Raw genomic sequence first — 23,904 nt, 5'->3', positions numbered from 1 at the left:
ATACTAACGGTATGTCGCGTCGCCCAGGAGGCGGTCACACTGTTTCCACCCGTCGACAACCGAGGAACGAACGTCGCGTTTTAAAAAACAAATCATCAAACGACTCGGACGCGAAATCTTAGCGACTGGCGAAAAAGTGTAAGTGACGGGTGCTTCAAGTGGTACGATAGAGTCTGCCCCATAGTGTAACGATGCTCGGATCTACCAGTGCGGTTATATAATGTGTATATAGTGCATAGGACTCCGCCGCCGATACCAAAAACAAAAAACAAAGAAACGGACCAACGCGTGTTCTTTATTTCAGTTGGGTTCTCTCTTTTTTTCCGCCGTCGCCGCCGTGAATCGAATATGTATTTTCCTCTATGGATCCGCGTGTCTGGAATATATTAATAAACATTAACAGTGAAGCCTCGTCTGCGCGTATGTGTGCGTGGGGGCGGGTGTATGTGCGAGTGTGTGTGTGGTTGTGCAGCAGCATATTATTTATCTCCCATATCATATCTCTCGTCGAAATCGAAATCGAAAAGCGAATGATTCATTTGTATGGCAGCAGGACTCTCCTATTTGTGCACTAAACCGAAATAAAATAGAGAAATACATATGTGTGCTGCACTTTCCATGTGTTTTTCGTGGTGTGTTTGTTTTATTGATTCCCATTTTTCCTTATCCCGCCCCTCCCTTTTCCACCCATGCTTTCCTTCTCCCCAAAAGACATCTATATTCGCGCCTGCCCCCACAACTCCGTTTCCGATTCGGTGTAAACAATAACGGCAACCGGTTTTCGCGTGCAACTTTATCTCTCTAATATCGCCTTTCCCCTTGTTCTTCTTCTCTTCCTCTTGTTTTTTTCGATTATAATCGCAATTTGCCGTTTCCAAAATAATATATGCAAACCCCTTCGAATAAATCAAACAGTTCCAGCTGAATCTGTAAATTATCAAGGTGAGTCTCAAGCCGATTATCGATAATAGTGTATTATAATGGCCAGAAGATTTGCATGTTTATGTAATCGTACCTGAATTTTATGTTAATTATCTCACACATGGCATAATCTATATTTCTAGAGATTTTGATTCATCTGCCCAGCAATTAATCAAACACGTGTAGTTGGTAATTTTGATTTAAGTTGTACCAAACTTCAAAATGTAATATATTTCATTAAAAAAAGCTGGCTCTTTAAATCAATTAATTGGGCTGAAAGCTTTTAGGTAATATAAACGCATAAGCTCAGAATTTCGGATACTTTAGAAAATAAAATAACATTAAAAAGCTAGTAAATTAAACTTTTTATTAAAAAAATATTTAACATTTTTTTTAAATACACTGCTTGCTTTAATAAAAATTGTTAAATTAATTTAAATAGCCATTGATTCAAGCTAATGAAGTTGTTGAACAACGTAACTCAAAGCCTATACAATCTTTCGTAACTTTTTAATCGTTAGAGTTTAATGTTCTTAAGTCCTACTGCTCTGCTCCATTTCCATCCATAATGTCTCAGATGGGCTACATCACGGCTGCTCTTAGCCTTCGCACTAATGTGACTGGAGGATAAGAATAAATGTTTGCCCTTAAGAGGTGCTACAGAACCGCGCAAACAAAAAAAGAATGGAAAAACTAGACCATAAACATAAATGCATTTCACAGCTGCCATTAGTGCACAACTTTTCACAATCGGACAGAAAAACCGGCGCAAAAACCAAGTACGACAAATGGAAATCCAGGGCAGGCGCAAAAAGAAAATGAAACAGTGGCAACTGCGAAAAAAGCCAAAGCCCAGGCGAAATGCACACGGAAAATGAATGAAAAACAAAACAAAGTTATTAGTTGAGGTGGGAAAAAGCGGCGCTGAGATCTGGGGAAATGCGAAGTCAAGTGTGGAAAAGCGCTCGCTGGGAAAAGCGTGACAAAGTCAAAAGCAAGGGGCGAAATTGGAGCAATTTGAGACTGTGTGATATGACATCATTGTAAGAGGCGTGTCAGGGGGAGGGTGTACGGCAGCACCACATAGACAAGCATCGAAGTTTTCAAAAAAAAAAAAAAAATAAAAGCCGAGCAGGCAGGGAAAATTATTGTCGCGCCAGCGAAAAGCGGTCACAAAGATTTGATGCATTAGCCTTGACATTATTTCAAAGAAGTGCAGCAAATTACAAAAGAATTCCATCTACAAAGCGAATCAAATGGGTAAAAGTTGGATTTATTTATTGTTGAGCACAGCAAAGCTATTTTTAAACTATCGGTTCCGATTTAAAAGAAATTTTTTCCACTTTAACAGCAATTATTTCTTTGAGTATATATTCATTTCCTATAATTTTGGACAAAATAAAATAAAATGTGCGTTTAGAACAATTTTAATAAAAGGGCTCTTAAAAGGAAAATGACTCCCTAGAAGTTTTGATGGAAATTGCCAAGAGAGTCGCAATCACGAACATCCTCTGATAACAATATCGCCGGAATAATCACCAATCGTTGAACCCCGTCAGTATATAGGAGCATTGACTTCCAAGATCGCGTTTTGCTGCCGGCGCAATTTTCTTTACACCAATCAAGGCAACCAAGACAAGACGATGGCGTCAAGTCATGACATTGCACTGGAAAAAGCACAAGAACAATGGAAAAGCACTCTTTGGATTCCAGTAAAAGCAAATGCCGCCCTAAACTTTTTGCTTGACTGCATAAATATTTATGGCCCGATCGCAGGGTCGAAATAGTATTTAAATCCAAAGATAAGATAGTAGATAGGCCACGCTATTTTTAAGAAAATGTTCAAAGTTTGAGACGTTTGTCAATTCATCGAGCTGGAATGTTTGTTTTAAGACTCTGTCTATGGAAATTATTTAATTTGGGCTCTAATTGGGACCTCGTTTTTTAGGGGGCACGTGTAAAGTGTGACATTTGTTATGTGTGTGCTTTGTGAGAAATATTTTCATTAGCTTTTTCGCTTTGGGGCCCTATTTATGGACTTTGGTACTCAAGAGGCGTTAATGGCGTTTGGCTTGATGGTAATAGCAATGGTCATTAGCATATGTTCACAGAGTGTAAATATAACTAGTTTTCCCTTTTACAAAAATATGGGATCAAGTAGACATAAATTATCTCTGTTGACCTCTGTTTCTTCTACGAGAATAATTGATAATTCTTTAGTATCAAGAAGAATGTCCAGATTAATTTTGTGTTTTTCAACTGTTGTCATCCCTTTACAACACTCCCATTTTTTAAACCCCTACGCAGCACTTAAACCAACTGCGACGCAGTTGACCTTTGTTGCTGGAGTGCCATAAAGTGCATTTTTATGACCGCAATGTGTTAACAATTGCAAGCGAATGGGCAAAGAATGCAGGGTCTTCTTCATTTGAGAAGCACTTGAAAAACCATAAAACCATTACTCCCTCTGAAAACGAAACCCGAGGAACTCCTCTATCTGCCTTTCTCCCCCATTAACCCATAAATGGGAAATTGATATCGTCCAATGTGTTGTGACACTGATAAAATATCAGCCAAATTAGATAAAGTTGCGGCCAAGGACAAGCATTTTTGTTCACTTACTTTTACTTCTATTTTAGTTATACCGCCTATCGACGAAGCTCTTTTGAAGTCGAAGAGAGCGCATAAAATTGTTTATCTTTTGCAGAAGGCAGAGTTCAGCATTCGGCTTTTCCTCGCCTAAGCGATTTCTTTTTTTCGCATTCGCTGTTTATGTGTCTGTTTTTTTTTGGTTTTGTTTGCTGGCCTTTCACGTGATAGGCTTTTGTGTGTTATTAATCGCATTTTTATCGCCACTTTAATAACATATGCGGCGCTGTTGGAAAAATGGGTTTGGTCGGTGGGAGATGGGGAGTTTTTGGGCGTCAATTAGCTGTCGTCTGGGCCAGGCACTTTCACAATTTATCAAAAATACATCATCAAAGTGTCCACTGTTCGTTTTCAATTTTATACTTTTTGTTGTCAGCGCTTTTCTTCTGCCCTCCCCCTCTCGCTTTTTTCTTTTTTCGGGCAGGAGGAGTTTCATTATTAATTAAAAACCTGACAGACAAAGCCGTCATCACGATGACCATGACCCAAGTGGGTTAGCTCCTTTGTTGTGATGTGTTGCTTTGTTATTTGTGCATTTTCACATTGCAAAAGTTCGCTGCTCCGGTGAATAAGAATTTGCTTGTCTATAATTCAGTTGAGACAACTACAACATGCTACTTTTGTTACGCCCGCCTCTGTGCCGGTGTTTGGGTTTTTAATTCGAGCCTCGATTTTCCAGTTTACAGCCAGTCAGGCATTAACTTTGCTCATTTAACCACTCGGTTTATTCACTCAGCCACTCACCCGTTCGTTTCATTCATCCATCTATCGTTTAATCAGCCCTTTGCCTTCTATACCAAGTTTAGGAGCCGGTTTGCGAGCTCTTAATATGATTAAGTTTTTACGCTTCGACAGCTTCTACCACGGCTCACTCACCTCCTCGACTTATTTATTCCTCCATTTCTAGGGGTTTGTTGTAAGCACATATGTTTACAAAACCTGTACTACATTTCCAACTAGAAGTTTTTCAATTTCCCAAGAAGTTTACCTTAGAATGGGGCAAGCATTGGGGATTATCCCGAAGCAATATAACTCTGTGTGGGTGGTATAAGAGCAGGGTTCCTCGAATTTCGTGTCCTAATTCAAAGCAATTCTGATGAGGTCATGCTGAAAATTAAGTTCATTAGGCTTTCGACAATATGTTTCCACATAAGTAAACAAGTTGATACAGTTCTAATCATACTTTTAGATATAAATTCGGTATAAAATTCAAAATGATGTATTTAGTAGGTTAGATCGAGTTTTGTAAGTGACATAATTAAAAATTTTGTTCATTTAGTTAAAGGATGGGGAAAGGCTTACCATATAAACAAAAAAACTATTACTGGTTTATTCACTTGACAATAAATATAAGAATTACTAAACACAAAGTAAACTTTGTGCCCTTGTCATTTTTGCTGTGGGAACTGCAAGTGTTTTATTGACTAAACACTTTTCGCGATTTATTGATTTGAATCTCCATGCAAACAGCCCAAACGAGCGGGTTGCAATTTCTCAATTGAAATCATCCAAACAAATTGCATTTGCATGCTCTATACCCCGGAGTCAAAGCGAAGGCCAATTAATGGCAGTGAACAAAACATTGGGTCTCCAATGCAAATTCAATGTGCTGACAGGCGACAATGTTTAATTTCACCGAGGGAGATGGAGGGGTCATATTGGCCAGTAAACATAAACAGATATTTCTAAATGGACCTCATGTCATTGGCACATTCAGAAATTCGACAGTCGGCGGATGTGCTGCCGTCTAAAACAAAAACGGGAATGTTCTGGGAAAACCTTCGTTGTTTACCATATCCATACGTTTGAGCACTTTTAAAGTAATATGTTAGTGTTAGTTTAGTCCCAACCACATGATTCACATTCCTTAATTATGCACAACCGTCAGAGATCGAAAGATTACGTATTTTGGCCATGACTGAGGGCACAAATTTAAAGATCAAGTAAAAAGTATTTCCACTTGAAGAAATGTTAATTTAGAGAATTTTTTTAAATCTTTTTGTTTGCTATCAGGAAATAACCTACTCTTAAGTTTTTTGCCATATTTAACGATCTTTGTCTTATTAGTTTTTTAAACCAAGTGTTAATTATTTTAAAATTAATCAATATATTTTCCTTGTTTCTGTTTTCAGTGAACCAAAACGATAAGCTAACAAATCATATTCTTCGCCTTCCCAACACAAATGTTTTCGACCAGCAAATTTGCTTGTTAAAGGTGAGTTGTTTAAAATGTATAATTATATATTAAATTCATATGCGTATTAGTGTAGATTGGCATATGTCAGTGACTAAGAGCGCCTCATTTAATGACTGATAATTGCTGTTGGACTAGAGTTGCCTTCGATTTTTAGTTTTAACCATGGCGCAGTGTATTATTCAGCTAGATTAGATAAGTATAGGTATATATAATATTTATCATTTGGCGATGCACCTAGGCCAAACAGTTAAAATTAGCAATAAATTTAGATAATGCAAGTTTAAAATAGCACTATATAGTTTCCGTTTCCGCTGGCAGATATAATTCATTGATCAAAACTGTAATTGGCCAACACTTTCATCGCCAATTGCACCTGGATACTTAAATTTGTGCCCACCTGCACTCGGCTATCAATCTTGGCCAGCCAGAACGACTGCCTCATAACCCTGCCTCATGCATTTTTAATTGGCAACCGCTGCTCAACACCCAATGAAAAGTCGTCTTTTATTGGCCAATGGCCAACTTGAAAAGGGCATAGTTTATTGGGCCAATAATACAATCGAACTGGGAGAATCGAAAATCGGCAAGAATCGAGATTCGAAATCGAAACCCGGCAAGAACTATTTTTAATTATCTCGCAGCATTTGGCTTTGACAGTTTCAGTTTCAATTTCTAGCTGCAGTTTTTCAATTTATTTAAATTGATTGGGGCACCACCCACAGCCCACCCACTTTCCACGGTTGGTGGGTCTCGGGGAAAATAGAATTCCTAACAAGAAATGAAAAGCCAAACATCTCTAACAGATTCGATAAACACGAGCCGAAAAATAATGAAAGAGGCAAACTTTCATCGGTGGAAAATTTGTGTAAAATTTATTCTACTCGCAGCCACTCTGCCCCTTTCTTCATTCGTTTTTTTCGGCGTCTGCTAATTTTAGCGTGAAGAAAGCTGATTGCATGGGGCATTTGTATTTCGGCTCTTCAATTGCCATTTCATTTATATTTTTAATTACGCAGAGCGATCTAGAGAGAGTTCTCCCTCGCGCGATCTCTCTTTCCACATTAGCCTTTGTGGCTCTTTTATGTGCAATTAATTCTACAATTTGTCACAAAAAAACTATTTTAGTGTTTTCACATATTATTTTGTAGTTAAATTTTAATTTTAGTTGCTGCCTCCGCTGTTTTTGTTGCGAGGTATTGTAATTAGCGTCTGTGGTGGGTTTATTGAACTGTAGGCTGAACTCTCCAACAACAAACAAAAAAACATATACACATATTGTGGCACACATCGGACATGTTTATGCGTTCCAAACTATTTACGGCCAAAGGTCCCGGCCACAAAAATTATTGATGTTTCCATAGACATACCCAGTTCATTGTCATGTGGTGGAAATTCTATGGTTCAGGTAGCCCTAATTATTCCCCTTTCCGTTATGCTTGAGCTTGAGGCGCACTGGTTTGCTGATCTAAAAACTCCCACCCAAGCCATTAATTATTTGGTTTAATGTGCTGACTTTGGTTTGTGGCCGGAGCAATTTTAAATCAATTTTTGATTGCAAATTGTTATGATTAAGAATGAGTGCATGGACTGTACAGATTTAGGATTGTAATAAGTGTTGAAAATGTTTTAAAATCGTTTAATAATAGATTGGTATTTATTGTGAATTTTGCTCATAAAATATTTTTTGTGGAATTATAACGAGCTCATCGAAAGGTATTTTAAATTTTAAATCAAAATCATACTTAAAGTTTCCTTTGTTGTTTGCGGTTTCCTTGTATATACCTCGGCAATTAAAATTTCAATAGAATGTAAAACAAACAAATCTATTATCACCTGCTGAAAAAACACAAGGCGAACACGATTCAGTGAATTCCATTTCCTTATCTATAACATGTGTAGTTTAATTTAATGATCGGCGCCTATTACAAACATACTCAGCTCGTATAGGGGTTCCTTTGCTTTCCTTATAAGGCCTGCGGTCCGTCCCTCTCTCATTAGTCTCTTATTGAAATCAAGCGGTGCTGATAACAATTTGCGATTGGAAATCGACCTGCGGAAGGTGTTGATGCGATAAGCACGTTCACATTTGGAGCGGCCAAACCTTGACCAACTAAATTGGGGCTAATGAATCAGCTGATTGATCACGAATCGGCTCTTCGATCCATATAAGGTGCTGGAGTCGGTTTCGAAAGGTATTTTCTTTTGCTGCCGCCGCCGCTGCTTCGCTTTTCCAATCGGCAAACGCAAATCCAATTATAAATCGGATCAATTGGAAAGTCGGAGCCGGCCAACCGCAGTCCAATAAACGGGGCGTGTCAATGCAATTAGGGATGGCAGAAGGGCGGATCGATTTGGGTTCCGTTAAGGAAAGTAAACCCCGGAGCTGAATGCACCGAACAAAATTCAATGATCGATTGAGATTGTAGCTTTTAATGAACAAGAACTTGTTCTATGCTTATTTGATAAAATGTGAATTGGATATCTTTATATTTAGACGAAGTGAATTGTTCAGTAGAAATTAGATTTACATCGGGTTGAATTTTTTACATTTTCCTTTTAACATTTTAAATACAATAGGTTTTTTTGAATATCAGGTAAAAGGTACCATTGATCAACATTTTTATATTCTTCATGATTTATATTCTTTAAAATATTTTATGAATTATACAAGTATGCGGAAACATTACCAAAATGTATAAATATTTGTGTGCTTTAAATATTCTGGTTAACTGAACACGTAAAGTTTTTCGATCAGGTCCCAAACTTAATTTTTTCCGAGTGTGTGATTCTCCGAGAGAGTTCTCCTTATAGCGGGCATTTCCCATCTTTGGATGCTTCGATGCCTCGTGTTGGGCCTAGGAAACAAGTTTCTCCCTCTCTCTCTTCGGGAATCTACCCGTCTCTTTCGGTTTTTCTGGTTGCGCATGAATCACTTTTTGTTTTGGTCCGACTCTGCTTTGCTCGGAGCTTTGTCTTTTCGAAAGGTAACTAAACTATGTACATTGTACACACAGCGAGGTACAGTTAAAGGGCACTGGGGAATCAAGGGAGGGGAGCCGGAGAAATTGAGTTTATGACGTTTGCACTTAACCCCCAGTGGAAAACATGGCACAGTTATCATTCGTTAGCTTTCTGCCCAGCAGCGGAAGTTTGTCGGTCGAGCGTGAATCGATCCACGAAGCTCGCTCGCCATTCGTCACTAATTCATTCATTCATTCGTTCGCCCAGTCAGGTATTCAGGCAATGGATTTTGATGGTTCTGTATTGTTTTTTCTACTTTTATTTGATGCTTGATTGCATTGCCAGCGGATATTGGCAATGCAACTGGCAGAACTGAATAGCACACCCCAAAACGCACATACTCCTCTGTTCCCGACCTCAATTCTCTTGAGGATTAGGAAAGAGCCTCAACAATCCTAAATTCGATTTCCGAAAGTCTTTATGCCTTGGTCAATTTAGATTCAATTTATATGCATGAGAGCAAACTTTTTCGATTTAAATCAAACCAATTGATTTACAATTCATATTTCAACATGTAGTTTACTAGAGTTTGACTACAAGTTGTATAAACAGCCTATTAACTTTATAAAATCTTCGAGTTATCTATACGAAAATGCTATTCTTCAGCTTCAACTACTCTTATTGAAATCAAATATTTAAGTAAAACGATATTACTCCTAACCTATTTTAACATCAATTTATTTTACTTTTTAATGGATTGCCGAAAGTGTTTTTATAAAATTCAATAACAAAAAGCGAAAGAGAATTCAAAATGTGAAACCGTCACTGGTTCACGGTCAACTCGTGCGCCTAATGACAGCCAACGATTTTCTGGCCACATAATTACGCCAGCTAAAACAACAAAAGTAGCAACACAAGTAACAACTGTTTCATTTACATTGCGCAGAGTCATGGAATCTGGTCAATGAATCGCACTGAAATGCTCCTCATGGCAAAAACGAAAGAGAGAAAAAAACTAAATTGCCCAGAGCACGCCAACACACACTCCACGATAACTAAGAAGTCTGCACACGCGATAGCAAACTCGAATGGAATACTATAAATGCCACGCCCACGCCCGAACAAGGCTTATTATGGCCACATTTATTGACCACAAAGTAGCAGCAAGACAGATGAAAAAAACGTCCAAAAGCGGCACAATTCGTGGACCAGTGTGGGCAGGTGTCTTGTCTCTCAGTTTCTGAGTGTGTGGGTGGTTGGTAAGCGCCAAAAGTTATCCATTATCAACAGTTTATTAAAAACAACTCAGGTGCCCAAGGTAAATAAAAAGAGAATAGATCAAGCTAAGCTGAAGCACGTGCTGCCACAAAGTGGGCCAAAACAGAACACACCAAATAAAAATAACCCTTAAAAGGTAATCAAATAGTAATCATTAAGGTGGATGTAGCATGTCGTCTTATTGAATGTGTGTATTTTTATTTCAATGCACTAAAAATAGTATACAGATTTTTATTTTTTTTTTTTTATTTTTTTTTTTTTTTTAAGGAATTTTTTTTTTTTTTTTAAATTTTTTTTTTTTTTTTTTTTTTTTTTTTTTTTTTTTTTTTTTTTTTTTTTTTTTTTTTTTTTTTTTTTTTTTTTTTTTTTTTTTTTTTTTTTTTTTTTTTTTTTTTTTTTTTTTTTTTTTTTTTTTTTTTTTTTTTTTTTTTTTTTTTTTTTTTTTTTTTTTTTTTTTTTTTTTTTTTTTTTTTTTTTTTTTTTTTTTTTTTTTTTTTTTTTTTAAGGGGGGTTTTTTTTTTATAATATTTTTTTTTTTTTTTTTAAATAATTATTTTTTTTTTTTTTTTTTTTTTTTTTTTTTTTTTTTTTTTTTTTTTTTTTTTTTTTTTTTTTTTTTTTTTTTTTTTTATAAATTTATTAAATTTTGTATATTTTTTTTTTTTTTATTTTTTTTTTTTTTTTTTTTTTAATTAATTTTTTTTTTTTTTTTTTTTTTTTTTTTTTTTTTTTTTTTTTTTTTTTTTTTTTTTTTTTTTTTTTTTTTTACATATTAAATTTTTTTTTTATTTTTTTTTTTTTTTTTTTTTTTATTAAAAAATGATTGGTTTTTTTTTTTTTTTTTTTTTTTTTTTTGTTGGGTGTTTTTTTTTTTTTTTATATTTTTTTTTTTATATATTTTTTTTGTTTTTTTTTTTTTTTTTTTTTTTTTGGGGGTTTTTTTTCCCGCCCGAAGTTAGCTTTTCTTTCTTGTTAAATATTAAAAACGAATATAATGTTAAACTTTTGAAAGCGCAGAAGCTTTAAGTCTTAAAAAATTAAAAAAACAGAATTTTCTAAAGCCTCTTGGCTAATTTTTCATTTTATTCAAACTGGCAGCATTGTACAACATGTCGTATGAGTAATATCAAGAAGATTATAGCTTTTATTTGTAGTTTTGAAAGTAAGATTTAAAGTTGTCAAGTAACTAGTACTTGTGCAACAACTCTTTGAAGGCTATACCACTGTTTTCTTAACCTTCCACGCAAACTTGCAACTCTGTGCAACGTGTCGTATGAGTAATGCGAGGCATTTAGAAAGCGAAACTTCGCCACTACAAAGAGCAGCATTCCTGACCAAATTGCAAATGCTAAGTGAGAGCCGCGGCATCTAACAAGATTCTTTAGACGCACACTCAACGAGAGATAGAGAGGGAGATGAGTTAGACAGAGTCAGCAATATTTATCGATTTCGGTTTCAGGCAAAACTTGTTGCTCTCAGCCTCGCAAATCAATTACGCAATCTAACTCTCAACCGATTATATTTAAATGAAAACATTTTCATGGCAGCCAATTTGATAAGTGGAAAAATGCTCATCAATCTGTCAGTCCGACGCTCCATCACTCTGTCAAGACACAGAACTTTCCTCAATATTGTATCTAAAGAAAAGTTCACTGACTTTGGCTGTCCAACATATAAAAAACTATGTTTGACCCAAAAAAAGAAGCTCGGAAAATGTGCGTTGATGCGCTGTGGAAGTGCCGTGGACTGTCAACGAAATATACATATATACTATAGTAAGAATAACCACATCAAAAATAAAATGCACAGAAAGATAAATTGCTATGATATGTTGATAAATATGTGGATTTTCTATATTTTGTTAGAGCTGAAATCAGCCTTTGAATGTCAAAACCATTTTTAAAATGGTTTACATTAAAATTGTATATTTCTTAAAATATTAGTTTTTTGGTTTTGTTTTTTAATGTTGAATTTTGATTTAATAGTATTCACAAATCAAGATATTTGAAATAGTTTTGGTAACATTTATTTGACCTGCTGATTTTGATGGGGATATAAGCTTTTTTTCCTCTGCATTGATAGCCGTAATGATGATGGGGATTATGAGGTTGCTGATTAGATGGACCGACCCGCCAAATGAAATGAAACTTTATCGGATTAAATTTATGACAATTTTATGGCCAGTGGTCGAGAGTGGCTAGGGGTGGGGGATGGAATCAGTTACAGTGGGGCAATCAAAATTCCTTTCGGAACGCATGCTGCTGCTGCTGCTGATGCTGATCGTTTGGGCAACTTCCTTGAAGTTTATGGCGTGTTGCATGCTTCGAGCTTCCCGAGGCATGAACAAAGTGTGGAGCCGGTGGGGGAAGCACTGTTCGATGTATGCCCCACATTATATGGCTCGGCCAGATCTCTGCCAGACCTCGCTGCGTTTTTCATTTCTCCTCTAGAGCTGCTTGACAGCCCGTCCCTCTAACCGTTCGTCTGACTGACTGACTGAATGACTGCCTGCCTGTCGTGTGCTCACTCAATTAGCGCTCAGAGGACCGAAACAGCAACTGAAACTATAGCAAAGCGGCAACCGAGGCAAACGCAGCAACAATTGCAGCGGCCCGAGGATTGTGCAAATATTTGCGCGTTAAAGCAAACTGCAAATGAAATTGTCTAACAACAGGCCTCAAATATGTTCGAAACGTTCAACAATTGCTGGGCGGCTTCTGCTGCGGGTGAGACTGTATTGCTGTTGCAATGAAAATGCCAGCGAACTAAGAAATCGAATCAAAATAACGGCGGCAGCTAAAAATGCTAAAATATAAATAAAATTGAATGTAAAAATAGTTGCAGTTGCACTTTAAAAGTGATGGCTTTGCTCGGTTGGTTTAGCTTTCGATTTAGATTTTATTGTATCAGATCATCTTTTCAGATTGTCGATTGCCCATGCGCCCCGTTGTACACTCTGAATAATAATAGTCCCAAAAAAAGGAAATACCAATTATCTGTTGTTTTTGTTTTACCCTCGCATATGGAATTTTTGAGAATTAACTCTGATTTTTCATTTGAAGTGTACCTGGCTAAATAATCACCTAATCGTTTGGCAAATTAGCGACTTAATAGCAAGCATTAATTGGCACATGCACAATTCTGTTGTCATCGCAGAACTCCCAGCAATGTTTTGTATGAATTGTTGATATTACTCATACGCCCGGTGTGCGTCTGAGATTTGAAGACAATTCCAAGAAAAACGTTGTAATAAGAAGCGATTAGATAACAAACAACCATCGCAATACTCAATTAAATATGTGTTATTTGTGAGCCTTGGGGAATATTAGGCATATTAATATGGAGAAGGGAAAACTAAGTTTCCATCGGTTTAGCAAACACACTCTAACTCTCCGGGGAAATGTGGAAAGCGAAATTTGAAATGACATCTGCTAACTGCTTTTCTCATGCTCAAATATTCATGGCAGCCAAGTGCGAATTGCTAAGCAAATTAATATCGAAATGGCAGTCGGGGGTGGGCAAACAAACACGTTTGGCAAACAAATAAACACGCAGCTGGCTAAAATACGAGTACGATTGGCAAGGCAAAATCCCGGCCACTTGACACTTTGTTTGTTTGCATTACCAATAAATGTTTGCGCCCCTTGTAATCGAGCTGCGATCAGCGCCCCTGCCAGTGCCACACATGGCGATATCGCCTCGCTTTTCCAATGAAAACGCGAGTCCGACGAGCCCCATTTTGGGCACTCACTTTCCTGTCCGAGCTTTTTCGCATCCGCTGGCCATATGCGCTGGGGAATTCACTTGCCAAGCCGACATTTAGCCAAGGATGTTTTGCATTGCAATGGCAATTCATCAACACCAACAGATTTGTCATGCGGCAGACGCATAATTAAATACTTTCACCTGTGCGATGCCACTACAGTGCTACACCTGCAGCCGCCAACTTAGATGCAGATACATTTTCATGGCCAACCCGAAAGCTGGCGGAGCCAATGCACTAAAAATAGGCGCATTGCCTTTGCGAGAGACACATTTTCCTAATAGCCGCACTTCACGCACGCCCAAGGAGACATCAAAAAGCAAAGAGTCAGGGACAGGTGACGTCGAGGTGGCCAGGAGTAAATCACACTAGGAACGGTGCGTGAAAATCGCAATTTCCCACCTCGGGCCTTGGCACTTATGCTTTTCTTTGCCGACTTTCTGCGGGAGTGGTCTAAAAATAGCGCCTCAAGTGGCTCTTGTGTAAGTGATCCTGCCTTATTTGAATTTACGGTGCAACTGCATTTACATGCAACACGAAAGAATAATGGAATTTATGAAAAGTCATGCGGAAATGTCATGTTGGAAGTGGAAGAAGTATTCAGTTTATTTGGTTTAGTACGAATATTACGTATTTGAAAAAATAAACCTTAATTACACTCTAACTAGGTCCAATAAATATATGAAAACTTTTGTAAAAATATTAAATATTATATAACAAAAACTTAAAGTTAATGGATGGGAATATTGTGAATGATTCCGGTTCACCCATAAAGTCATTAAGTTTGAAATAGTCGACCGTATTCTTGAATCCTTTCAAATAATTTATAATTAATTTGCGCCCCTACAAAAAGTCTTGAGTTTTTAGAACTTGTTTGAGGTCAGAAACGCTTTGAAGAAGCTGCAGTGCCCCATCCTTGAATGGGGTTTATTTAGACACAATGTTTACACTAAAAGCGGAGACCCAGCTGTGAGCTGTGTGCATCGAGTGGGCCCGTATCTTTCGGATGGCAGAACTGCAGTGCTGGCAGATACATTTTCTTATTTTCTTGTTATTTTTAAACAAAGTTCGACCCAAACTCTTTGCGTTGGCAGCGCAACTCAATGTGTGTGCTTGTTTATTTTCCGAGGTGCATTTGTTTGTTGGCTCTGCCTTTGTATATCTCGCAGATACTCAATGGCTGGCTTAAGAGGAGGAGGGGGCCAGAAAGTCTGATGAGAGGCGAAAAAGAAAATTGAACATTGTTTGACACGGCCCAACATTTGACACAAAAGCCCCGAGATGCGGCAATGAACTCTGCTCAATGAAAGTGCAATTAAGTGCAGGCAATCGCTAATTACATTTATCGCTCAGATGTTAATTATGCTGCGGTGGGGAGAAAATGGGAGGTTGTGTGTCTGAGCGAATGATTATGCAGGAGGAGCGCCGCCACGAACTCTCGGGAGGTCAATGATATAACCGATGATTAACTGCCGGCATTGTGGAAGCAGCCTCTCTTTTGTTTCTGTTGCATCGCAGCAGTGCGGCCAAAGGTCAGGTCACCCATCTATCTTCGCTGCGCAGGGCGATGCCATATCTCAGATTGGTCATCTCTAGATACTTTATCTCACCGTCTGCTGTATTTGTCTTCGTTTTGTTGGTTTTTCGCTTGTTTGGTATATGGCATGCAATAGACTACCCAGCTTGCAACTGCCGTATTTTGAACGGGTTAAACTAGCTTATAAATCTAGCGAAATAATAAAGCCAGTGCTAATGTTACTCACATCCAGTGTAGAACGCAAATAGAGATAAACTTAGAATGAAACGGAAAGTAGAGCACGTCTATGACAAAATCAAGCTTTGTAAATTGTTTTTCTTGCCTACTCTTAAAATAAATATCAATATTTGCAGTGGATAAACAGTAGGGTGATAAAATAATTTTTTTATCTTTTGATTATTTCAAATATATTTTAAATATTAGTGCATAAGAAGAATTCAAACATTTTATTCACAAATGAGATCTTTTTCAAAGGGCAAAAGTTCTACCTCTCACTTTTCGCATGGATTATGTAAACAGCTTTTCTTATTCGTCAAATGTCTATTAAACTAATGAACGTGATCAACATAAAATTTGCATATATATGTTCAAAATTTGTAAAAACAATTTGGGTGCGACCGAACATGTTGTATAGAATTTTTGGCCGCCAGCAAATATTCATTTAATGGACCGAAATTCGCCAGGCCAAAGCTTGAAGTTATAGGCCAACTGTAAGAGCCACGTTTTCAATATGGGAAAAGTCGGCGGCGCAACTAGTGAAAGCGCTACAACAGCAACTTGGCAACGTCTTTTGCTCGGCTTGGTTTTCCTTAAGGCCCAAGACTTGGGGCCAACCAGCCTGCAATCATATTTCACCTTAGCCTGGCCAAGAGTTTGCTGCACTTGTCGTGGTCGTGCTTGTTGCCATTGTTGTTGTTGTTGCTGCGGTGGCTATAAAAATAACTGAACACTTGCCATTGCACACTTGGCCAAGTTTGGCAACTTTTGACGGCTGCTGCGGCAACCAGCGAACCAAACCAAACCAGCTAACAACAAAACGAGTTGTGATGTGGCCGTTGTTATTGTTTGCATGCTAGCATTTCTGGCTATTTTTTTTTTATTTTTCCTCTGCGAGTCTATCCCCATTGGCAACATTTAATTTCATTCATTGCAGGCAGCGCCAAACGGCAGCCGCCAAAATTGCCAAAAAGGAGACGCAAATCTTTTGATGCCGCAGTTTTTCTATTATCCTCCAAACGAGTATCTTGAGTAAGGCATTGAAAGAGTCTATGCAAATTCTTAAAAGCCTACATTTAGATATTAAACAGACCTTACCATCTCGACTGTTAAAATTATTGGCTTCTTAATTTGTATAAAAATTTGGAATGTGGAATTTTTCTATTAATTTTCAATTATTTTCCATAATAAGATTTGAAAGGGCATTTCAATTTCACTCTCTCAAATGCAGTTTTCTCCAATTTTACGTCGATGCGGTTAGGCACGTGATTTTGTGTTTGGGTTTTCTTTTTTGGCTATTTCCTTTTCGTCTTGTCTCTGGCCTGTTTTGGTTTGGGTTTTCAGCATTTTCCGCTGGGGACCGGAGGCTCGAAGTGTTTTATTCATCGTCAGTCGTCTAGCGTCATCGTCATCGTCTTCGTCTCCACTGAGTTTAATGCCACTTTCGTGCCCGAGCTGTTGCTTTGAATAAATGCCCAGCCGTACGTAGTTTTTGCCATTTGTTGCAGTTTTAACTGCTCGAGAGGGTCTGCCGGAGTCCAGTGCGAAATTCGTGAGGACAGGGAAGTGGATCGGGGGTCCGAGAGGCAAAAGGATGTGGTAATTGACATGTGGTAGCCGACGTTACCTAAGCAGGTGTTTACGTCTGCGATTTTGTTTGTTTACCTTGTCTGCTATTGCAATTGAGCATGCAATAAATTGTTCTTGCAATCTGTCGTATTCAATCTGTTTTCGGTAGAGACCTTGCCCATATTTTCGCATTTAATTTGCGGCATAAATGGGCTTGAAATCCACTCACTGCATTTTATTAGCATTAATGTTTAAAATGATTCGAGTTTGGAATTTCTTTCATTGTAATATTTTACACTCTATATAAATCACAACAAAAATCTTTTTATTTTATCTTGATACGTATTATTAAATGTATTCGGTCAACAATTCAGACAGTAAAATGTTTCGGTTTTTAAGTTCACTGGGAGAGTAGTCCGTAATTGTATTAAAAGATACAATTTTCGAAAGTGTGTTGAACACTTCGGTTTGCTATCTCTGATATTATTAAACGATTTTATTTATGAATATTTCTTTGTCTTGGTGGCCCACGCGACTCACACACAACCTGAAATCCATCATAAGCCGTAAGACATTTATAAATTGGTTTTCAGTTGTTGTTGCTCCTGGTGCTTTTTGAGATATTCGCACAGCCCACATAAATATAATGAAGGCTCCGATATCTTTAATTGGCCTCAACATTGAAATGTCACAATAGTTGGTGGCATAATTAGAGACAATAAATTTACCTCTTAGTTATTTGCAATGCATTTGTACCCAACTCGATCTAACCATATTAAATTTCCTTTGCTTACAGTTAATGCTGCATATATGACAGGCCCACACGACATCGACAGCGACTGAGACAAGTAAGTTGAGTGTGCAATTAAACCCCGCAAAAAATAGAATATTTATGTAAATTTTTATCCATTTTGTTGTTTATTAAATTTGTTTCTCCAAGAGGAGAACTTTGTCCGGGTATGACCCCAATCCGAGTTGTAATGCAACTGGAGCGGAGTGAGAGGGCGGACTGGGGAGAATAGGGTTTGCCCGCTCCGGTTTTGATTCTTTTTTCCTGTGCAGGCGGCATATATTTTTTATTTATTTTAATATGGGTTGAATTGTGCAGGAAGTGGTCCGACAGACGAAAATGGGGAATTTTTAAATACAATTAGGCTGAAAAAGCTCTTAATTGGAGCTGGCATGCATCAAAAGTAATATGAATGATATACATCTTTATTTTTCGTGACCATCATCAACTTTTTGTAAGTAATCTATCTATTGTTACTTTAAATTTATAACATATATATATAGTTGTTTTTAAGGGGTGGATAACTTTTAGATACATGTGTTTTAAAAAGAGTTCTTAAGAACAGTAAAATAAAGATTTTATACATTTTTGTTAAATACACTATCATTTAAAATCGATGGTGACGCTAAGTCTACTCCAAATGATGTCAACGGTATGATTCAAAAAGGATTATCCACAAAGGATGCTGCTGTGCCGCAAGGAAATTGAATCGCTGAATAGCTACGTTCTCCTCCTTGTTTCCTTTCACCGATGATGTAATTTGAAGTCGCCGGCAGCCATAAAATTGATTTCGCATTAAAATTCGTTTAACAAGAAATTTTGCTTGCGTAAGGAATAAAAAGCGAGCTCGAGACAGGGAGTAAACACTCAGAATCAATTAATTCGCTATTTATATATAAACAAAAATATATATGTAAGTGCAAAAAAAGTTGAAGGCGCCTCGCAGATTCTCCCCTCATCTCGTTCTCTTCTCTGGGAAAATGTTTGGCTCGTGGCTGCTAGTTGGCCAACCGCATCGTTTGCTGACCCAATTTTGTTTGGCTAAGAATAGCAAAAAAATGTTTAAACGAACGTACGCTTTGCTGCTGTCTATTTGAATATTTTTCTGCCTCAGATTACACTTGATGGTGCAGCACTATATGTTTAATTCCTTGCCAAGTGACAGACAAACTTACTTGTAAAAAGTCCACAGATTTCTAAAAGTGTAATTTAACTAGAAAATTGCGAAAGTGAAATATGGCCAGGGTGTCTCAATATATTCGATATTTAATTGCTATATCGTGAGATAAGCTGTACTGTCAGCGCTTTGACCAAGTCCCACTAATTAAACGTAATTTATTTAGCCACGTCTGTTAGTGCCAAATAAAATACGGTAACAAATTTATAACAATGCACAAAGTTTAAGTTGGCTGCCAACCAAAAGTTGGCGACAAGATTTATTCAATCAAATCTATTTTCATTATTTTTCACTTGTCATCTTGTTGTAATTGTGAAACCAGCGGAAAGGCAAAGAAAAGCGCCACAGGCGTGCCTCTAATTGTCACACTTGGTCGAATGATATTTTATTTTACTTTCCCACCAGCAGTGGGTACCCCTAATACCAAACATATTCGATGACACTTCCGCATTGTTGTTCGTGTTGCTCTGTTGTCGGCGTGGTGTTCATAAATCAATTTGCTGCAATTTCAACAATTTTTGTTTGTCTGCGAGGCTGTCGATCAATTGGCATAGGAACCAAAATTAGAAAACAACGAGCGCAAATCAATCAAGCGACTGCCTATTTGCATATTTTTTTATGCCCCAGCTGTGGGCATTTGCCACAATTTCTGAAGCGTAGAGGTGCTAAGAAACTTGATTTGATATTGAGACGTTTATTAGATTGAAATATTAAAAAAGACTTTGTGGTTTTCAAATTTTCCATTTCGTCGCTCTTTTTAAATAAATATATAACTTCTAAAAACTCCTCACGTTTCAGTGACATATTTCTATCGACAATTGTCTCATAAAAATTGAACGAATAAAACAACAAAGAAATATTCAAAATACGTGACTTTCATGTAAAAATCTGAAAGTATTTCTTCTGTTGGTTTGATGTTGCTAGAAAGTGCCCAAGAAAGAGCTTTCATATCGACATGTTCCCTAACTGGGCTTTCCTTCTTTTCTCGATAAAAAAAACACTTGTTTGATGGGTTCTGCTTGTAGATACAATATCTATAAATCTATAATTAGAGTTTCCTTTATGTTTTTGTGTATATCAACCGTTTCTGACGAAGTTCTCACGTTGTTCGGGTGGTTGGGATGTTCCTGGCTTTTGTTCACCTGGCTGGATTCATTGTATCTTTGTCATCTGTCTTTGTAAAGTGTTTTCATTAAATTGCCTTAAAAATGATCCCAGGCAGTGGCGTAGCTTCATTACCGATCAAGTGGCTCCTCAACTCGCAACGAAACGGTCCGACAAAAAAAATTAAATAAATAAATACGAGATATTGTGATATAACCGAAAAGTATTGTGATACCATAGGAAAATATTGTCTACATTTTAACAAACGAGTCAATTTCTTCAGGTGAGCAAATAATTTTGACAAAAGCGAAATTGGAAAGAAATAACAAAAGTTTGAACGGAATTAATTATTTTGTTTATGAATGGGACTACAAAATATTTGTGTTTTGAATATTTAATACAAATTTCCTGGCCATCGGCCAATTTTCAACTACGAAAAGAAAGAGAAATTTCAGCTTTTCAAACTGAAATGGTTCATTTGTTTTCAAGAACCTTGATCTTGTCCGGCAGCCATGTGCATCACTTTATAAACCATGAAATCTTCCGTTTACTCAAAGTCCGTAATTTAGGTTTTATTTCAGAATTTATGAGTAATTTAGCTGTGCGAATGGTGGGATATTTTTGGGCCTCCCTCGAATAGTATGTGAAAATGTGCACAAAGATGAGTCACTCGCTCGTCTAACCCCCAGTTCGAAAAGGAAAGCCTTTTGCAGTCCACCCTCGCCGGCTGTTTGAATACCCTAGCCTCTTTCACATTTTCGGTTAATTATAATTTTCCTCCCTGCCTCAACCAACTTCAAGTTGTGACGATTGTTGGCTGATAAAACAGCAGACAAAAATCGATAAACGCTAAACTTTTCATTTTCTTTCCAGTTTAATTTTCGTGTTTCATCTCTCTGCCCACCACACTCCCCCATTTCTCTTGGCATTTCTCCCTTTCGTCCGCGCAGTGACATAATGTGGTGTGTGCCCAATGTGACCCACAAGTCTTTTGTTTAACCCAGACAAACAAATAGGGCTTGAGAGGGAGCGAAAGAAAGCAATGCGAGTTACACGGAAATAAAAGTGCCGGTCGAACGTTGATACCAAAAAATTAAGAATAATATTCAGTTTACAAGAGTTGAGGTTCATAATCGATCTCCATATGGCTTGGCTATGATATGCTGAAGATAAGGTTTTCGTGTTTTTTTTATGTAAATCCAAGTGCATTCCAAACGAATTTCCACAAAATATAATTTTAAAAAAAATGAAGATTTTATATATAAAATCTGAACATTTTCTTTCTGTGTAAAGAGTGGAGAGGAAGACTGTAGAGCTGTCGCCAATTGCGTGACCCACCCGCCCAGCTACCCACCGCCCCTTTTACGTTCGAACAGTGGGCGTGGTTGGGGCATTGGGCGAGCTCTTTTTTTTATGACTTTCTTGGCGCCAATCGAATTTTTGTCCCGAACTTTAATAGACGATGAGACAACAGAAATTGGACTGACTGACTTTTGGCATTGGGCAAGGGATTTTTGTGTGGGTTGCTGTAGAATAATTTGTCAGGGATAATAATATCTATGCAAAAAAGGAATCTTTTTCAAAGCATGAGCAATTTTGCTTTTGGCATCCCCGTGTCTTTTTTTATAAGTTGTTCAAACGCTTCTTGAGCAATATTGTGTACTCTTTGCAATTTTCGCAAACCAAATTTTAATACTTTTAGCCAAAATTTTACATTTTCATCCACTTTTATCTTCATGAAAAAAAAAGAAAATCCTAGCAACCCTCTAATATTATCTCCAACCCCAATCTCCTTATGACCATTTTACTCATTTTAGTTTATTACAAACATCGGGACAAGCTACATTTCTACAAGTATTTTCTAACAAAAATATTTAGATTTTCATTTTTTGGCTAGCGCCGCAAAAGCAAAAAAGTACAAATTCATTGTTAATTTTTAGCAATACCAAAAGCAAGGACCAAGATCTAATTAGGAAGGGCACAGTGCCGCAATCTAACCGCGTCCCATCTCTCAGAATGAATCCCACCAATTTGGGCAGACAGAATGGAGCTCTGGTGCTGGAAGTGTTGAAGGTGTTGGGTCGTCCGGCGACCAGTTACGAGGTGGCCGAAAGGGTGTCGGACGTTTACCGGCTGCCGCTGCTTCCCATCCGGCCAGTGGTCACCGACGTCCTCGAGGGCGGACTGCGCCAGGGGTTCTTCAGCTGCTCCAACGGCCGCTACTCCGTGGTGCAGTCAGTGGTGGACCAGCTGGGCCGGGACATCGATCAGTATGCGGTGGAGATTTTGGCGGGGTGCAGTTCCACAGGAGCCCCGCCCCAGATGTCGCCCCTGATGCTTAAGCTGCAGCAGCTGGACGGATCGCCGCCCATGGTGTTCGCGAACGGGTACCGCCGGACGACCTCTGGGGAGCAACGCGAGCGGATGCCCTCCGGGGATGTGCCCCTGGACGCCCGTCTCCTGATGTTGCCCGTCTCAACCCTACTGTGAAAATTCTCTATTTTTCAAATTATTCCACCCATTGCACAGATTTGTGATTTGTGCATAGAAAAACTTCTGACGTCCAATAAACTCAGGGCAAGGCTATGAGTTTGGACCAAGATCGTATGTTTTGAAGTAATTTTATGGTATAAGGGTTAGTTTCTTAATTCATAGTAGAATGAAATTTTGGTTAGCAAGAGAATAGGATCCTAAGCCAATCGATTTGATATGTTGGGTAATTAGCTTCCACTGAAATCCATTTTGTGATAAAGGGGTCTCTAATCGAGCTGAACCACTAATCTTGATAATGTTCCCGAAAATGGGGCAATGACTCGTCCTCGTTTGTTCGTTTTTTCCCAGGGGCTATTGTCCTTTGTGCGAGCGAGTGAATGAATGCGGGACATTCACATCCAGCAAACACTCGCACAAAGAACACACAGATGCGGTCTTGTGGCTTACTTTTAATTTTCCATTTGCCCCGTCACAAATGGCACTCCACTTCAGGGCTCCTACCTTGCAGCTCCCACTTGGCAGCTCCCAGTTCTCGGGTCTCGGTTCCCGACTGTCCATTGTCAGGTTGTTGCCTGTCTAGGCGGATCCAAACAGAAGTTCAAACTCGAGTGGCAGCTTTTACCGGCTCATTTGCCTTTGGCTTTTGTCTGGCTCACTTGTCAGCTCTCAAAGGCTATTCCAATTATTGCCATAAGGTGGTTAAAATGGATTTGCACAAAATGCTCTACTTCAGTTCAAATGGGTTTAATTGGCTATCGGGATTTTTATTATTTATGAGGGTTTTAATAAAACTGTTTTAAGGGCATACAGAAGTTGAGCTTTCCAACAAGTAGATTTCCTGCTTTTCTCTGCTTTGTTCAACGGTTTTATTATCGTCACTGGACATCAGCATGAGTAATTCTTTCTGATTTCTGATTTAATTAATTGAAGTAAATGCTCTGGCAAGATTTGAGTTGTCATTTGAATCTGTAAGCAAAACAAAAAGGAGAGCAAACAAGCAAGATGATGACAAGTTCAGTTTAAATGCGCTTTGTTAGCTCCTTGGGGTGGAAGAATGAACGGGGATGTGTTTCTTTCAGCTTTCTGAGAATATTTTAAAAGTAAAACTTGTATTTTTTTTGCATTTACATACGAGGCAGTCCTTTATGAGTAAACACGAGATGGTTCGTTGACTTAAAAGGAGGTCGAGGCTTTTCCCTCGCAAAGACAACTTTTTTATTTTCAACCCACAAGTTTTAAATCCGTTAAA

The 23,904-nt window shown here is 37.9% G+C and overlaps 2 protein-coding genes across 2 annotated transcripts in view; both read left to right on the top strand.

Moving 5' to 3' along the window:
• Nucleotides 1–17: 17 nt before the first annotated feature.
• LOC108040674 (F-actin-monooxygenase Mical) overlaps nt 18–23,904 on the top strand; it is a 45,156-nt gene continuing 21,269 nt past the window's right edge. Inside the window, 4 exon segments of the mRNA XM_044459075.1 lie at nt 18–138; nt 916–942; nt 5,703–5,785; nt 17,888–17,939. The gene's annotated coding sequence lies outside the window, so the exon portion shown is untranslated.
• On the top strand, nt 21,970–22,764 carry LOC108040673. Its single transcript, XM_017118243.2, has one exon. The coding sequence runs from the start codon at nt 22,179–22,181 to the stop codon at nt 22,650–22,652; it is 474 nt and encodes a 157-aa protein (XP_016973732.1). The 5' UTR covers nt 21,970–22,178; the 3' UTR covers nt 22,653–22,764.

This window comes from Drosophila rhopaloa, unplaced genomic scaffold, assembly GCF_018152115.1.
Source record: "Drosophila rhopaloa isolate 14029-0021.01 unplaced genomic scaffold, ASM1815211v1 contig_178, whole genome shotgun sequence".
NCBI classification, from domain to species: Eukaryota; Metazoa; Arthropoda; class Insecta; order Diptera; family Drosophilidae; genus Drosophila; species Drosophila rhopaloa.
Note: the sequence above shows the minus strand (reverse complement) of the source record. Positions and strands in the feature narration are given on the sequence as shown.